The 15898-nt window shown below is 36.2% G+C and overlaps 1 protein-coding gene across 4 annotated transcripts; it reads right to left on the bottom strand.

The window, feature by feature from the left end:
* Window positions 1-152: 152 nt before the first annotated feature.
* LOC146474992 (transcriptional enhancer factor TEF-1-like) lies at window positions 153-15275 on the bottom strand. 4 transcript variants are annotated; one of them, XM_085116762.1, is made up of 15 exons: window positions 14787-15275; window positions 14357-14680; window positions 12497-12561; window positions 11403-11438; window positions 11288-11350; window positions 9797-9940; window positions 8144-8314; window positions 7918-8025; window positions 6138-6197; window positions 5066-5128; window positions 4725-4832; window positions 3930-3988; window positions 3645-3726; window positions 3340-3492; window positions 153-2624 (listed from the first exon to the last, which is right to left on the bottom strand). In XM_085116762.1, exons 2-15 carry the CDS (start codon window positions 14526-14528, stop codon window positions 2511-2513), a joined length of 1398 nt encoding a protein of 465 aa, XP_084972888.1. In that variant the 5' UTR covers window positions 14529-14680; window positions 14787-15275; the 3' UTR covers window positions 153-2510. The 4 variants fall into 4 exon arrangements, with proteins under 4 accessions (XP_084972888.1, XP_084972887.1, XP_084972885.1 ...); XM_085116761.1 differs by lacking the exon at window positions 11403-11438 and having other exon boundaries at window positions 14787-15257; XM_085116759.1 differs by lacking the exon at window positions 11288-11350 and having other exon boundaries at window positions 11376-11438; window positions 14787-15212.
* Window positions 15276-15898: the final 623 nt, after the last annotated feature.

The following is a 15898-nucleotide window of genomic DNA, read 5'->3' as shown; positions in this document are numbered from 1 at the left end:
TGGTAATGTGAAAAACAAAATTCCCTACAATAAGCCATCACTAAAAAATGAGCCCCCTTAAAGTCAATTGAATGAACATACCCCAACCTAAAATTCTGCACCCTCCAGCGTAAGACAGATGTTCAACCATTTTCACGATTCTAACTCAATACTTACTGAAAGAAATCTTTAATGTCCAATATATATTTATAATGTATAGTTCGTATGTTACACTACTTTGTTGACAATAACAAAATTATTGATATAATTGGTAAAAACCATCCTAAACTACATGTACTAACTTTTTTTTATAATATTTTGAAAAGCGCATTCCCATTCATGAAGACTTGCTATTTCACCACAGTACAAAAATATGGTGCCTCTCTTTTGAAGTAACTAAGTAAAAGGTACAGACATCTGATTTATAAATTTGCGTTAAGGGAAATATTTCAGTTTCTTGGTAAGAAGTTGTCAACTAGCAGCAAAAAGGTTACTTCAAAAGTGACACCAAAATACCTTTTTCTCTAAGATCAAAAATAGTTGTTGCACTTGTGTGAGTATGTTAAAGTAAAGTAATAACCATTTTCACTTTCTTTAGTAAGACTTCATCAACCAGACAATAGTTTGGTACAGCAAGGTAAGAAATATTCCACTTTGCTGTTTCTTATTTACATGGCACAAAATTCTTGTCCAAAACTAGTCTTATTACTTTTCTCCCTAATTCAAGTTCTAAGTTAGTTACTGGCAGAACAAGCAAGGCTCAAGTTTCCCAAACTCAGAATGTCCTGTTCACACAAGGAAAGGAAATCTCTCCTTTTTCTTGTGCTTCCATTTGTGTTCATGTTGTTTAAGGGGCAACATCTCTTATTTCTAGTGTCACTTTCAATGGTAAGAATTACTCTACCAGTGCACAGAAACTAGACTTGATCCTCTTTGGCTACAGATGGCCATGATGGAAGATGGTTACACTTAGTTCTATCTAGCAAGCACTTGATGTTTTCTTGACTGCAGAACTCCCGTGACAATGCTCCTTTAAGTCACCCACAGTTTTAGAATTGGCAAACACAAGCACTAGCATGAACACTGGCAAACAATTTTGGTTCAGACAACAGAGACAATAAAATATAAACAGGAGCTACACCTTCACGTGTGAATATCCTTGTACTTTTGCTTCTGCTTGTATCTCGGATCAGCCAGCCTACTTGTTTCATAAGAATTAATTTTATAATAACTTGGATTGAACGTGTCTATAAGTCACAGCAAGGCAACTAATGTATTACTTTTAGGAATAGTCCATAAAGAAAGCTATGGTTGTAGTGCTTTTAAAAGGCAAATAACTGCAGTATAACAAATAGACAGTCCATGTTACCCTCCCCTGCCCACGTATACTTAATTAAGCTCCACATGTCGAAGCAGGATATCTTCAGTACAGTTAGGCTGCACTGTCTCTGTTAACCCCATAAGGCCCATTATCAACATACAGACTCTCCCCACTGTTCTCCACAGATTTCTTGTGCTGCCAGTTGGGAGAATTTCTTTAAACATCAAGGCATCGACCTGTATGTTTGTATTTTGATCAAGTACTGATGTTAGAGAGATTTAGAATAATATTACGTTTACGGTAAACGGCAGAGATGATCACGTGACCATGTTTATCTTTCATTTGCTGTTTTCAGTTTCTCAATAAAATTGAGTAGTTTTGCATGAAAGGCTAGAATTACAGTGTATTTTGTACTATTAAAATTTTCATCTACAGCTGTATGCACTCATTTTTTCAAGAAAACAAACGTGAATCCCACACTTGCCGTAAACGCAATTCTAAATCTCTTCATTGTCAGGAGAAGTTAGATGCTCGTTACTGTTTGGGCTTAAAGTGTTAAAATGATGCGTAAAAATCTTTATTTGAAAAATACTAACTACAAAACAGCTTACCATTGACGGTCTGCCCTGTCTACTAGCAGTAACAGTTTTTTACAACAACTACCAGTACATTGCAGAAGGCATATAAAATTGTATAGCAATGTGCTACAACAGCGTACATATATATACTATTTAACAACAATTGAGGATCCTAGATTCTATGAAATACAATGTATAGCCATCTTATGTGTGGCGTGCAGGTATAAGTTAGCCAGACCGAATGAGAGAAAGAATGAGACCTTACAAATGTTTGCCAATTGTACATGAAATCAGCTGCAAAGTAGAAGGAATGATTTTTACAAGATGGAGGCCACAGGGACATAGTTTTACATGCATGTTTGCATTCTAATTGAATACATCAGAAACATCCTCTCTGTTTAAGAACTAAATGACATAATATTAATCTGTATATTGCTTTTTATCACAAGCTAAAAAAAAATGCTTTGCAAAATCATGCTTGCTGTTAGTGTTAAGCACTGCGACTTCACAAGTTACAAATGTACCTCAAATTAATTAATAGCTACTACAGTATTAACCTGAGAACAATAACAGTAACTCTTGACAAGCAATAAGATATACAAGTTAGGAGTTCTAGTTGCTCATCACTATCTTTAGTCTTTTACTAATCGGTAAATATGATGCTGTGCACCATGTTCACTGGTTGATACTTCGAATACATAAGCCAGACACAGCAATGTCTCCTGGGTTTCCCTGTTTGACACCACCTGAAAATAAACATTTCAGGAAAACTGTGAAAAAATGTGATTAAGTCCCAGCCAAGCAAGGTAACATCCCCTTGAGATAATAATTTTTCCTTCACACTGGCTAGATATACACTCAATAATTGAAAAAACGTCTAGTCCAAAGTGTGAATCGTAAACCATGCAACCTGATGGAATTATGGGGTGATTAATTAAGCATGTGCATGTTTTGTCTTTATTCCCTTTGTCTGCAAGAATTAAAGAATAAATAAATGCAAATAAACCCAAAAGGTCAATCACTTCCCAGAAAGCTGTTGGGTCTTATCATTCACGGCTTATACCTTTTACCTGACAACAGAAAAAAGGTTTCTTCAATTGAGTGTATCTCCACTCAAGTATATACTTTGTACACCTACAAAAACTTCTTGAGAGGGGGGGAGGGGGGGGGGGGAAGAGAGAGAGAGAGGGGAGGGGGCTAGTGGCACACCTAGTCACTTCAGTCACTTCATGTGAATGAAACCAGAAGTACATACATGTACCAAAGTCCTGGCCACCTGTGTTGTCCCTTTACCTGGATGGAATGCTGCATGTAATCTACTGCAGAGTTGCTTTGTTAGCTAGGTTTCTCAAAAAAATGCACTGGCTCTCATTTATTAGCAGTGGCAGAAGTACTAGGGAAACTTCCTGTACTCACTTTTCACAAGAAAAGTTCAACACATTCCAAGATGACGCCATTTACCTGCAGTATGGTGAAGTTTTCCAGTACGCTGTTCATCATGTATTTTTCAGGCAGCTGTTTTAACTTGTGAACAAAATTGATCATATACTCGCACATTGGAGATCTGTGGATTCGGTAGACGAATCGACTGTTCTCATAGTGGCCAAACTCAGTCTGCAACAAAGAGGAAATAATTAGTCAAAGTAATTTAACATTCAAACTGATTGCATGCTTTCAGTCAGTGCCACGGCATGTCAGTTTAAAAGCTCAAACATACAAAATTGACACTAGTAGGTACACATGTGTAGCTGTAAAATTCTGCTTACCTCCACTTTCTCAACTACTTGCTTTCCAAAGGAACAAACTTTTGTGGAACACGTAATTGTCATATTTTCATTTGACTCGTACCTGGATGTGACAATTGAATAACACATAAATAATTAATAAACCAGCCTAAAAACAGACGATTAACCACGGATTTGTGCACAAGTTCAGGAGTCACTGTCAGGAGTAATTAAAAGTTTGGAGGTTCAGAACCACACCGTAGTGATATCTCCTGAAACTACACACCACAAACTTCAGTAACTGAAGATGCAAGACTGACAACTTACGTGCTTGACACACCATAGAATGCTCCTGCCTCATCATGAATGTTTGTGTTCAGATCAGCCTAGAAGTCAGGAAACAAGACATTTTACTCTCCAGGGTGTAACTTGTAAAATTAATTATGTTCAGAAACAGCACATGTAAATTTCAGGTGAAAAACTGTTGTTGCATTAACACAATACAAAATCCAATACATGGCACCTTGGACAAGCAAATATATTTCACAATGCACCTCCATAAAAGCCTGAGGGGCTGAGGGAGAGCATGGCTGATGTGAGGCATTTGGTTTATTTTTCCATTGCCATGCTTGGGCAGTCATATTTACATTGTACAACTCGTGTAGATCCAGTATACATTTGAAATGAAAATAAATAACCAGAAGTTAGGATATGTGACCTGATTTGACCAGAGAGCAGACTTTCAAAAAAAATCATTGAGATAGTCAATGTCCCTATTCTGTTGAGATCAGGGGTTTTTCCCACTGCCCCTGGCTTTACACTGAACGATGTACAGAGGTATCATTTAGGTTTACACCGGAAATTACTGCAAACAAGTCGCTTACATAATTGAGTGTGTCAAAAAGCCAATATTTACTTGTCCTTGTGCAACATGTTAATTAAGAACAGGGTTTGTACACAATTTTTGTATGCAAAATTCACAACTTTTTACTGGTTACAGTTTTGAAAAACATGCACACTTTTTTGCACAGTAAAGTTATCGTAAATCAACTGTAAACGAAAGGCAAATAATTTGCCAACTCTTCATGACCCTATTATATGTTAACAAATGATGTAGCTTACCCAGAATTTTACTAAGAAAAACACGGGCTGGGGTCCTTTGTCGTACAGTTCCTTGAGGCCGCCCTTCTTTTCTGGAAACTTGTCGTAAATTTGGCGAATATCAACTGCCTGTGAATACAAAAATATTACAAAAATTTTCTTTAATACTACAGTAATCTCTAGTGCAAAATGTTGAAGAAAAAGTCACTTTGAACACCTACAGTACTTAAAGGACACACACAAAAAAGAGTCTCTGGTGTCTGTTTTATTTTTGACACTCTGGCAAGGACAGACACTTTTGTGAGCAAAAATGACCATTTAGGTATACAGAATCGTTTCAACAGTCCTGGAAGATCACATACCTCAAGATGGGGGTCACCAAGATCAGTGTTTGGACCCAAGTGAATAAACAAGTGTTTGTGATACTGAAAAAGTGAAAAAGAAAAATTATTATTTTGTTGTTCAAACAACTTTTGATAATTATAATGACGATCTTGGCTATCATTAGCAGCTGCCAACGTTTACTTTTTCTGCTGTTACTCAAACAAGAAATGCACGGTTGTGCTCTTAGAAAAATGATAGGGAGTCCAATCCCAACTACATGTTTGAAATAGATGACTGCCATGCATATGCTCCCAGCAATTAAAATTTATGCAAAAAGTTTCTTCTTGTCGCCCAAAGACAAAAGCCAGTAATCTGAGTCCCACAGGCACTGCTAAACCACAGTCCTGTAATGACCTTCAATGGACTCTCATTTTTTTAACCCTTTCCTTCCCAAGGGAACAGAGATGGAGGAGGTCACATATTAGAGTGAGAAAAATCCAAAATGAAAGAAGAAAAACATTGAAAATTTTCCTATTCATTGTACATATTGGGTGTCCCCCTAAACTATAACTCAATGTACAGCTATCAGTGCATTGCTTGTTGTAAGATATCAACTGGACCCTTATCGTACAAAGAAAAAAAAATTCCATATGTTTGAGGGGTGGTAAATCAAGTCTTGTATAGGAGGGGGGCATGATTTTATGCCTTCACTTTGTAGATCTTTCCAAGATCTTTTGGTTGTGCAAATTTCACACAAGTTGACCAAATACTGAGCTCATAATTGCGTCTTGTGACATATGACACTCTTGGGTGGGAAAGGGTAAAATATCAAAGCATTTTTCAATAAATAAAATGCAAGACAAATAAAATCAAATATTAACTTCTATGGTGACAGCTAGAGATACCCCTCTTGGACACTCTATTATCAAAATAATTATTATTATTAATTCTGGCTACAACCCTTCCAGACTCACTGTTGTACAATGTTTTAGCTACAGGGATTTTTCCTGGTTGTTTTACTTCTATTTTTAGTTTTATTTATTTTATTTTTTGTCTACTTGACCTGGTTGAATTAGAAATAAAAAAGAAAATCAAGAAGAATCTCCTTACAGACTCGGGATCCATTCTTTGTTGCTCAAGGAATGCGGAGAACTCAACTAATCGCAGCGGCTGCAATCAAAACACAGCTGATGTTATAATAGTCACAACAAAAATAAATAGTGCATTTATCCCTAATCTGATTAACATTGTATTACAATCCATAACTTTATTTCATCGAGTCAAATTTCTTTATCCTGAACCATTAAAATGTGTTTTTCAAATTAAATAAAATTAATGACAACATTGTATTGTTTACATTGAAAATGATTGTATGAAATTGATGAGGGTAATCTCTAATGAGGATGCCGACATCACAAAAGTGGTTTACAGAAGGGTCCTCTAGAAAATTACCAAGAACAAATAAAAACCTAATCATAGAAACAAGAAATGAAAAAATATATTTACAGAAGTTAAAAGTAGAACTAAAAGGATCATAAAATGGCTTTTGACAGTCCAAGTTTAAAAGCAGTCAGTGACTCTGCTTCCCTTATCGTGGGATCTGAATTGAATATTAATTGCTGTTGTTTTTATACCCATTTGGGAATGCAATATTTCAAAACGATCTAAGTTGACATGAGCAATAATTGACTACGCATACATGTACATGTAAGTATATGATACCTATGACAAGAGATATGTTGGTTAAAGGGGAAGTATCATGCAAATTTACTGTCATTTCAAAACCCAAAAATGTTTGTCTGTCAGCAGAAACAAAGAGATAATTGTCAAATTTGTTATAAATTTATCACCCCAGTGCAATAAAACTGTTGATTAGTGCCTCTGGCCAGAGACAGAAGAGGTCGGTATGGATTGAAACTTGAAAAATGTTACACTAATTAATGTTTTTCAAGTTCTAGCATTTTCGTCTCCAAACACACTAGAACAGATCACAAGTTGTTGCTTTCAGGAATTGAGTTGATTTCATTCCTCTCATAATTCTAGAATTATTTTGTAGCTGATTGAAGGTCTTATATTTCATCACTTTTAACAAAAGTTACCAAAAACCCCATGAAACTTCCCGTTTAATATAAACTTACGAGAAAAACTTCAACCCTAACTGAAAATGACTATACAAAACTTCAAATCAAATAATTACAATGATATTTTTTGGTTCTTTTTGTAGTAGACCATAAAGCGTATTCATATTCTTGGTATTGAAAACGGATCTAGCTTGCAATGGAGGCTCTTGCGGGGGAATATATTACAGTCAATTCATGTCATGCGTGACCAGTATTTCCGAGAATGAAATGAAAATTTGAATTTCTCTTTGTAATGCCCAACGTGTGAATGGAATATTGAACATTTCCCTGGAAATCTTCCTGAAAAAAGACGCATTAACAGAAACAAAAAAGATTCAAAATACTAGGGAAACAATTGTTATTCTTGAAATACTTAATGCTGTTAATGTAAAGAAAAATTCATAGCTTTATGCCATCAATAAACTAGGGAAATTTCTATGGGAACTCTGAAATCTTGTTGGCGATGTTCAAAGCTGACATGTAAATTTCAAAACTCAGTTCAAATTTCAAAAATACCAGTCACATGTGAGGTGAATTGACTGCAAATAACTATGATTCCCTTGCTTTAGCTTCTGGTGTGAAAGCTGGTTTTAAGTTCAATACCGAGAATACGAATATAGTCTATTATGAAGTAACAAGATAAGTTTCTGACTTGATAAGTCCATTAACCAATGCTCTAGATAAACACTAATCCCCTAGCTAGTCAGTCTAGTAAAACATCACATAGACTACCTCTTTAGGGCAATTTCCTTGTGTATTGGCGCACTTACCAGTTGATGTTCTTGAACAGCTGGTCGTGGAGGCCATGATGAACTACCGTGAGCTGCAAAGGTTGGTGGCGTGGAGGACACTGTACCAGTGCTATATGAAGCACTTCTCTGAAGACAAAATAATACAAAAGAATCAACACTCATATACATGTATCTACCAAGTGCACCTGCACTGAATTACAACTGATATGAGACCAGATTAGTTGGGGGAGGTGGGTGGGCTTACCATGTCCTCAGGGCTACTGACGGCAGGTCCAGTGGGGCTCGCAACTGATGCTGTTGACACAACACTTCCAGGAACAGTGGCTTGGACTGCAGGACTGCCATATGGGGACTGTGAAGCATTATTATAGCCGCCTGGTACTTGCTGGGCTGCTCCGGATGGCCAGTACTGTTGCTAATGGAAGATAATGTTAAAAAACAAAATACCGATTATCATATTTTCTCCACTGGGTCTGTAGATGACTCAACAAAAATAATTACATTAAATTTTCTAGCCATATGGAGGGAGTATGAGGGACAGAATGCATATAGGGAAAGACAGTTCACTTCAAGCTTGCCACTATTGTTTGGTTAGTAGTCATCATTTTATACAATAATAAATTATTATAATGAGGGCGAAGAACACAAGTTGAATACACTGTAGGTCTTATCACAGTTTTCGACGCCATTTTGATGAGTAGGCAAACAAGTCTTGAAATAGTTTCCGATTCATGAATTTTTCAGAAGAGATGTTTTATGAAAATTATTTGACATTGGATTTCCATACAAACAGCGTTATTTCAAGACGTGTTTGCCTACTTGTCAAAATGGCCTCAAAAACCGTGATAAGGCCTATTAAGATCTCAGTTTGTCTTTTAACAGATTATAACAAAGGACAGATATTAACCAGAAATGTTCACATTGAATGTCTGCTGGGAATTTTATCACAAAAGAAATCTATTTTGCAACTGCTTTAATCCTTTAAGCTCCAGCATCAACATAATTATACAGGTGTATCTCTCCATCCATTTCTTAAGTTACATGTAAGTACTGGCTGGGGGAATTTGATTTGGCTCCAAGACAAACAGTTTTCGGTGCTGACCCATTACGTTTTCCTTCTCCCTCACGACTTGATTGCTTGCTCATATAGAAATCAGGACAGGAGAAGTACAGTGAAACCCCGCTTTACGGACACCTGCTTAATAAAGCAGTTGTATTTGCCCGCCGAAAATCTCACATATTTTCTCTCATATAAGCCTGCTTAATACGGACACCAGCCACTCTCTGTGACCTGAGTGACATGCTCTCATCCGTGCACTGTATAAATTGCCTAATATCCAGTCTGTCTGTCTGAACTACAAACTGAAAATGCCAGTGCAGAGCAAAGTCACACATTATTCTAATAATAATAATAATAATAATAATAATAATAATAATAATAATAATAATAATAATAATAATGATAATGATAATGATAATGATAATGATAATGATAATGATAATGATAATGATAATAATAATAATAATAATAATGTCTACCATACGTTAATCGTCAGTGGTGTTTGAAGCACTGAGAGAATATTAATTTTAGAGTGAGACTTGAATGAGCATAAGGTTTCTTCAGTTTGAACTAAGTTCAGTTACAGTTAAGACATTAAATACTGTTCTGTTGCTTTTGAATTGTATGCTTAAATTAGTATTTGCATCAATAGCACATGTCCATGGCATTTATTCTGAGAGCCCCCTTAATACGCGTACACGGATAATACAAACAATATCACCTGTCCCTTGGGTGTTCATATTAACCCGGTTCCACCATAAGATGTCAACAGTTACGGAAGAATGATACAGCTCTTTTGCCATAATATACAGAAATATGACAGAATTAACAGCATACCTGGTAGCCCTGGTTTTCATTGTTAAATGAGCCAGGTATTCCTGCAGCAGCTAAAGCTTTGTTGTGGAGAACAGACGCAGATACAATTTGAGCTGAAGACATTGATGCCATGGTCTGTAGTGCTTTATCGCGAGCTGCCTGATCCTAAGTAATAAATGCAATTAGAAAGGCTCAGATTTACCATCTATGACACACGTACTTGTAGCAAGGGTTTGCAAGAGGCTCATCACTATTTTCAAAAGCCATAAAAAGCTAAGGATTAGAAAAGGAAACCAGAGGATAACTTGGGTAACTGGACAACCATAGTTTTGGCCCATTCAAGCCAGTGTTTTTTTTTTTTTTTGCAGCTGCTTAAGTTGCATGCATATAACTGAGATGGTCACTCGTTTTAAACATTCTGTTATCTGCAGTTCAAATGTATGTATTTCACACATTTTACTTCCATCCCACATACTTCACCTCTACAGGTATATCATGAATTCTTAAGATGACCAGCTCCCAGTTGGCTTGATAGCTCAAATGGAGAGCACTGCACCAGTATCCCAGAGGTCATGGGCTTTAATCCTATTCATGCCTGAATGTTTTTTAGGCTATCTTTTCACAGTTTCGATGGTCTCTTCTTTATTCATTCTTTCATTCAAAGTTCAAATGTATATATTTTATGCATAATTTTTCAATTCCATAGTAAGGATGCTCTGTTGCATTATTATTGTGTCATGAGGATTTGCATTCAACAGTATGAGAGAAATAAAATGTTAAAGGGGATTCAATTAGTTAACAGTATATTAAGACAACAACCCTTTAACCCCAGGAGCCAGTTGCTCATAGCCCAATTAAGCTAATCCTGGGTTAATGTGAACTGTGATTCGAGTGTAATTACTAATAAAAAATGATTCTTCAAAAAGATTTTTGTCTCTCGCGGTTTACCTTTAAAACAATTAATGAGCGAGATAAAAATCCTAGGTTAAGGTTTAGTCATGGATTAACGTTGATCAGCTGTCGAACAACTGGGCCCTGATTTCAACATGCATAATCTTGTTACTATTTTCCATTCATTTCTCAGGCTACTAATTAGGAATCCTATCTTTGGTGATCAATTCCTTTATTCTCATGTCTTTTATGTTTGATTAAGTACTTGATAATGTAAGGAGAATTTTCATGTTGGTCACTACATGTAATTTGTGCCTTAAAGTTAAACCATCTTGAGAAACAAAATTAAGTTTTTTTAACAAATAATTCATAGACAAATATTTAAACAGGAAATGTCCAAATTCAGTAGGGCTGATTTCAAGAGAGTCCTGTGCGTAGTTTGATTTAACGAAAGTTTATCTTGAGTTAATAAGGGGTAAATACTCAAACTGTGAAAATGAATGAACTAGGAGAAACAGCTTTATTTGATTTAAGTTGGTAAGACATTATCGTTTTAAAACAGGACTACAATAAGTAGCTGAGAGACAAGCACTAGTGTAAATATAATTTTAGGACACAAACCTTAATTTTTGCATGTACTTCTCTGGGTTTTCTCTTGGCTAACACTTGTATGTGACTTGAAACCTAACAGACAAACAAATCAACCAACCTTAAGTTTGCCCTGAATCTCTCTTGCTTTTTTCCTTGCTAAGACTTGAATGTGACTGGAAACCTAAACAAAACAGAAAACCCAATTTTTAATTATCTTACCTTGAAGTAGCTTTTAGAAAGCTTTCCATGGTTTATTCTAGAGAATGGCTTGAAAGGGTGCAGTGGGCCCCTTCACAGATTTTAGAGCATACTTGAACGTGTTTGGACTTCTCACTTTAGATTTAAGAGTAGTTATTGGTGGTGTAAAATCATGGTACTGATAGTAATTTTTTTTATTAAATTTGAAGAAGAACTTAAGTTCAAGAGTTTGGTGAACTCCGAAATGGTTTCAAAGAATCTTACACGATTCACATGCATCCTATTTTAAACAAGGCCCCCTTGTAATAGAAACAAAATTTAGGATGTGGCTGTGCAATAATTTATTAATATTATAAAGGACGTCCTTTGCAAAATTTTGGGTTTCACGTTATTTTGACAAGCTACCTACTGCTATTTTTCCACACCAATTTATCTTAAATAATTACAATAATCTTTAACAACGTTGCAGTCTAAACTCTATCCTGTTATCAGCCAAACTATTCAGAGACATATCGTTTCTTTGCTGAGTTTGGTCTCCGTTGTAAATCCTTTGAACATTTGATATCTGATGATGCATTTCTTAGGAGAAATAAGATATATATATCGATCTTTGGTACATGGTATGCATGACGAATCCTTACACCCATAACATCGACTGATGAGGTGAGATTTGTTACTCTCAATAAACCATTTCAACCAAAACATTCCCCTTTGTTTTGACCACATGTGCTAACTACGCAAGACAACTGATTTGAACTCGACTATACTGTTACCTTTGCTTTGCTGGTATAAAATAATAAAAAGACTAAAATGGTATATGGGTAGGTATTTTCTTTTTCCTTTCTTTACATGTAGTCATACATGTATGAGCCACAGCTGAGACTAAAGAATTACAGCTATTCACATATCAATATTAATATAACTGTTATAAAACACCTTGTACAGACTCAAACTAAATTATAAACTACACAAAGCTACAATCAGATATGACACAATGAAAATCACTCTTGATGCATACTAATTATCTTTGTTTTAAAATACCTGTTTTCTTGTTCTTGTTTTCCCAGTTCTGAGTTTGATGTATCGAGCAATCAACTCATTGCGACCTGGGTTGTAAAAAGGTTAAAAACAAGACTATAGTTGACGCAGCCTGAATCAAGTCTTCCTTTGGAAGCTTTACTTAAAAAATTATGGTACAAAATAAATCAAGTCATGATCTTCACGTTTTATATTAAAAAATTACTGTTGACATTATAAATTATTTTTTTGTGAAAACGGATACAAATAGTCATCTGACAATCAGTCTTACATGCAAAATAATTTTAAAAAATTTGTCCTACCTGCCATTTGGCTAGGTTCTTGATTTCAAAATTATGTAACATGGATAAATTTAGTAGGATATCAGTGTTGCATAATCAACAGTTATCTAGAACTTTTACTTTCAATTGATATTTTTTGACAGCTAGAGCAAAGAATCTCTTGTGGGACTTTTTCTCTCTCTTTGAAAAACCCACATGATCGATGCACAGCTGTAAATACAGCATGACCCTGATGTTGAAGGGCACTAAAGGCTAGGGCTTTCTGTTTCAAGGTTTCAGTACATGTCAGGTCCCACCAAAAAAAATGAAAAAATGAAAATGCAATCTAAATAATTTTATAAGCTACATGTATACTTAGTAGAAAGCCTTGAATTAGGGGATACACTTTTAACAGCTTTGGGTGAAAAAGGCACAATATAGAACCATCTGTAAAAAACGAATTAATCATATCAATCTATTTATAAAACAAAATTAGTACTGCAGGGATGTGGAAATTGATTTTTACTAGGGCTTTTATAAGTTGTTTGGTCTAACAGTTTCAGCCAATGGTAATATCCATTCAAGGTTGGTAAATATAGATCTGGCAGATCACATATAAGTTGGGTATTTTTTTACAAAAATATATTATGCATTAGCATATTTTAAAATTATATTCGATTCAAAACTTTTTGTCCAATACCAGGGATAAACTCCCATGTGGCATATTAATCAGATATACAAGCTCTTTGTTCCTCGGAGAAACAAAAGTTCCAAACATTGGGCCTGAAGATAATGTCCTCGTTTCACTTCCATTTTAAGAATTAAAACTCAATAAATATAAACATACACGAGCAAAATAATTTACGTAACTTTGAATTAAGAGATATCGGAAAACGCATGCTTCAAGCCACGAAAGCTAACGAAGAGGAATTGAATTCGTTGACTCGATCAATGCATGATCATTCGTAATACGATTTCTGCCTCGCACACTGCACTGAAAAATTGATAAGTTGGGGTTTTTCACCACCACACAAATTAGGAAAAATTGGCGGCCTATAACCGCTATGTTCAACCTGCGGTAGAAGGGTTAATGTAAAACTGCAAGACGCATAGCCGACATATTTCGAACAATTGAACACGAGTCGCATTCATTCACGGCGTAACTGGGTTATGCCAGTCGTGACATCTCAGCGCCGATTCGGGCTGATTTCTCAATTGCTGACCGAAATCCGACAAGAAGCCTTAAAGTATGCCAACATTTTCATGAACTCTGGCAATACAGCTGGCACGAAGGTTGAATGCCAGCAATGTGATTACAACGAGAGATCAGTGTTGTTCAGGTTAACACAAACAAATGAAATCGACTGTTCTTTGCATGCCATCTACGAGGATAAAAGCAGTAAGCGTGTTCAACTTTCTCTCTATTCTTAAGGCCAGCTGTTTCTCTTCATGGAAATGTCTTCATAGTTCATGTCTTATTCAAAGACTGGCTGGTAACAACTATTCAGGTTTCCGGGTCGAGCAATCTTCAAATTAAACGAGCGTTGGAAAATTTCAAGTTTTGTAATAATTAGTCAAAATCTGACAAGCACGTATCACCTACCGTACATTTTTCCTTCATCTGAGAGAATAATTTTTCTCCGGCCACAGGGCGGGTAAATGGCGAGAGCCTCCTGAAACGACTGCTCGATATCTGGCGACCAAACACCTTCAGCATCATTCGCCATGTCGACGGGGCTTTTTGTTGCGCTGCCCTCGTCGACCGAGTTGGCCATTTCGAGGTCCTCGTGGTCCGAAATGTTGGCGGTTTTTGTGGGGAGCAAGCCTAAAAATTAGATCCTAACAGGAGGGAATCTCCTACTTCTGTTTATAGTCACGGAGTAGGCTTCTTAGTGTTGCCTTGATCAGTCGTTCCGGAAGCACAACTCTGGAAAAATGAGAAAAATTCGAACGATTCAACGGGCCGATGGAACATTTGACTGTGTAAAATCGGCGACATGAAATCAAGGCTTGTACGTGCGCGTGAAACCTACCTAGCTTCGCACAAATCTCAAAACGATGAAACGGATGTCTGTTGCCTCGTCCTTCGGAAAATCACCTGGAATAGCAAACTTGCCCCTTACTTTACTGAAAACGGAGGCCAACAAAGAATTTAAGGAATGACACAACTATGCTCGGCGCGCCCACAAAAGACTTGCGCTATTTCTCCCTAGAGGGGGGTTGATGACATTTCCTCTCGTCACCCGCTGCCTCAAGAAGAATTCGAAACTCGCGTCGTCCTATTACCAAACACGGGGATAGAATTCTAGGAATGTTTTCTTTGTAGCAAAGGTCTTCAAATCATACTTAATCTTGCGAGGCATTTTTTTCGTTGGGGCTTCTTACGTCAAACGAAGAATTTGTGACATCTAGCGACCACAATCGATGAATTTGGTGCCTGATCCATGGCAAATTTCTCTGCACCTCTTTAGTCGTGTTTGGTCGATTGCAGAATAATTTATTCAACACGTCATTCCTCGCATATTTTAGAGCGAGCTAAGACCTGATTGGCTCTTGCCAACACACCTTTTTCTATTCATTCAAAGATTTTTTAGATTCAAGGAAAGTCCAACACAACCAAATTGTTTATAAACAACTGTTTATCAACCTTTTAGTCTGAATAATTTAAAACGTATGATAATTAGCCATTTTGTTAATTTTACGTAACTACGAAGACTGTTGCATGATAAAATCTTCCTATTTAATTTATTTGGATCGCCAGCACGCAAGCCTAGCTGGGGATTTTCCATCTTGATGAAAGAGAAACCTTAATCTTCCTACAATACGTTCTTCTGCCCTTTCAACCATTTTGTAGGTGAAAGTTGAATAATTAAAGGACGCTAAATGACGCTGTTAAATTTTCCTTTCTCATGATAAAAAGAGGTCCTCTTTGAATGTAAACACCTGTTGAATTTAAACACCATGAGGATGGCAAATACAGGCGGTACACGTAAACTCGGTGGTCTTGCTAACAAAAATCAAGCCAGCATATATACATATATATTTTAACGACGAAAAAGGGGTTTTTTCGGTGCAAGCTAGCATAGCTGCAACATAATAAAGGCAGACATTTAAAAGACATTAAAAAATTAAAAAAAAGAAAGGC

Source organism: Pavona decussata, unplaced genomic scaffold, assembly GCF_977016875.1.
Source record: "Pavona decussata unplaced genomic scaffold, jaPavDecu1.1 SCAFFOLD_87, whole genome shotgun sequence".
Classification (NCBI taxonomy): domain Eukaryota; kingdom Metazoa; phylum Cnidaria; class Anthozoa; order Scleractinia; family Agariciidae; genus Pavona; species Pavona decussata.
The sequence above is the reverse complement of the archived record's forward strand: the minus strand, read 5'-3'. Positions and strand labels throughout refer to the sequence as shown.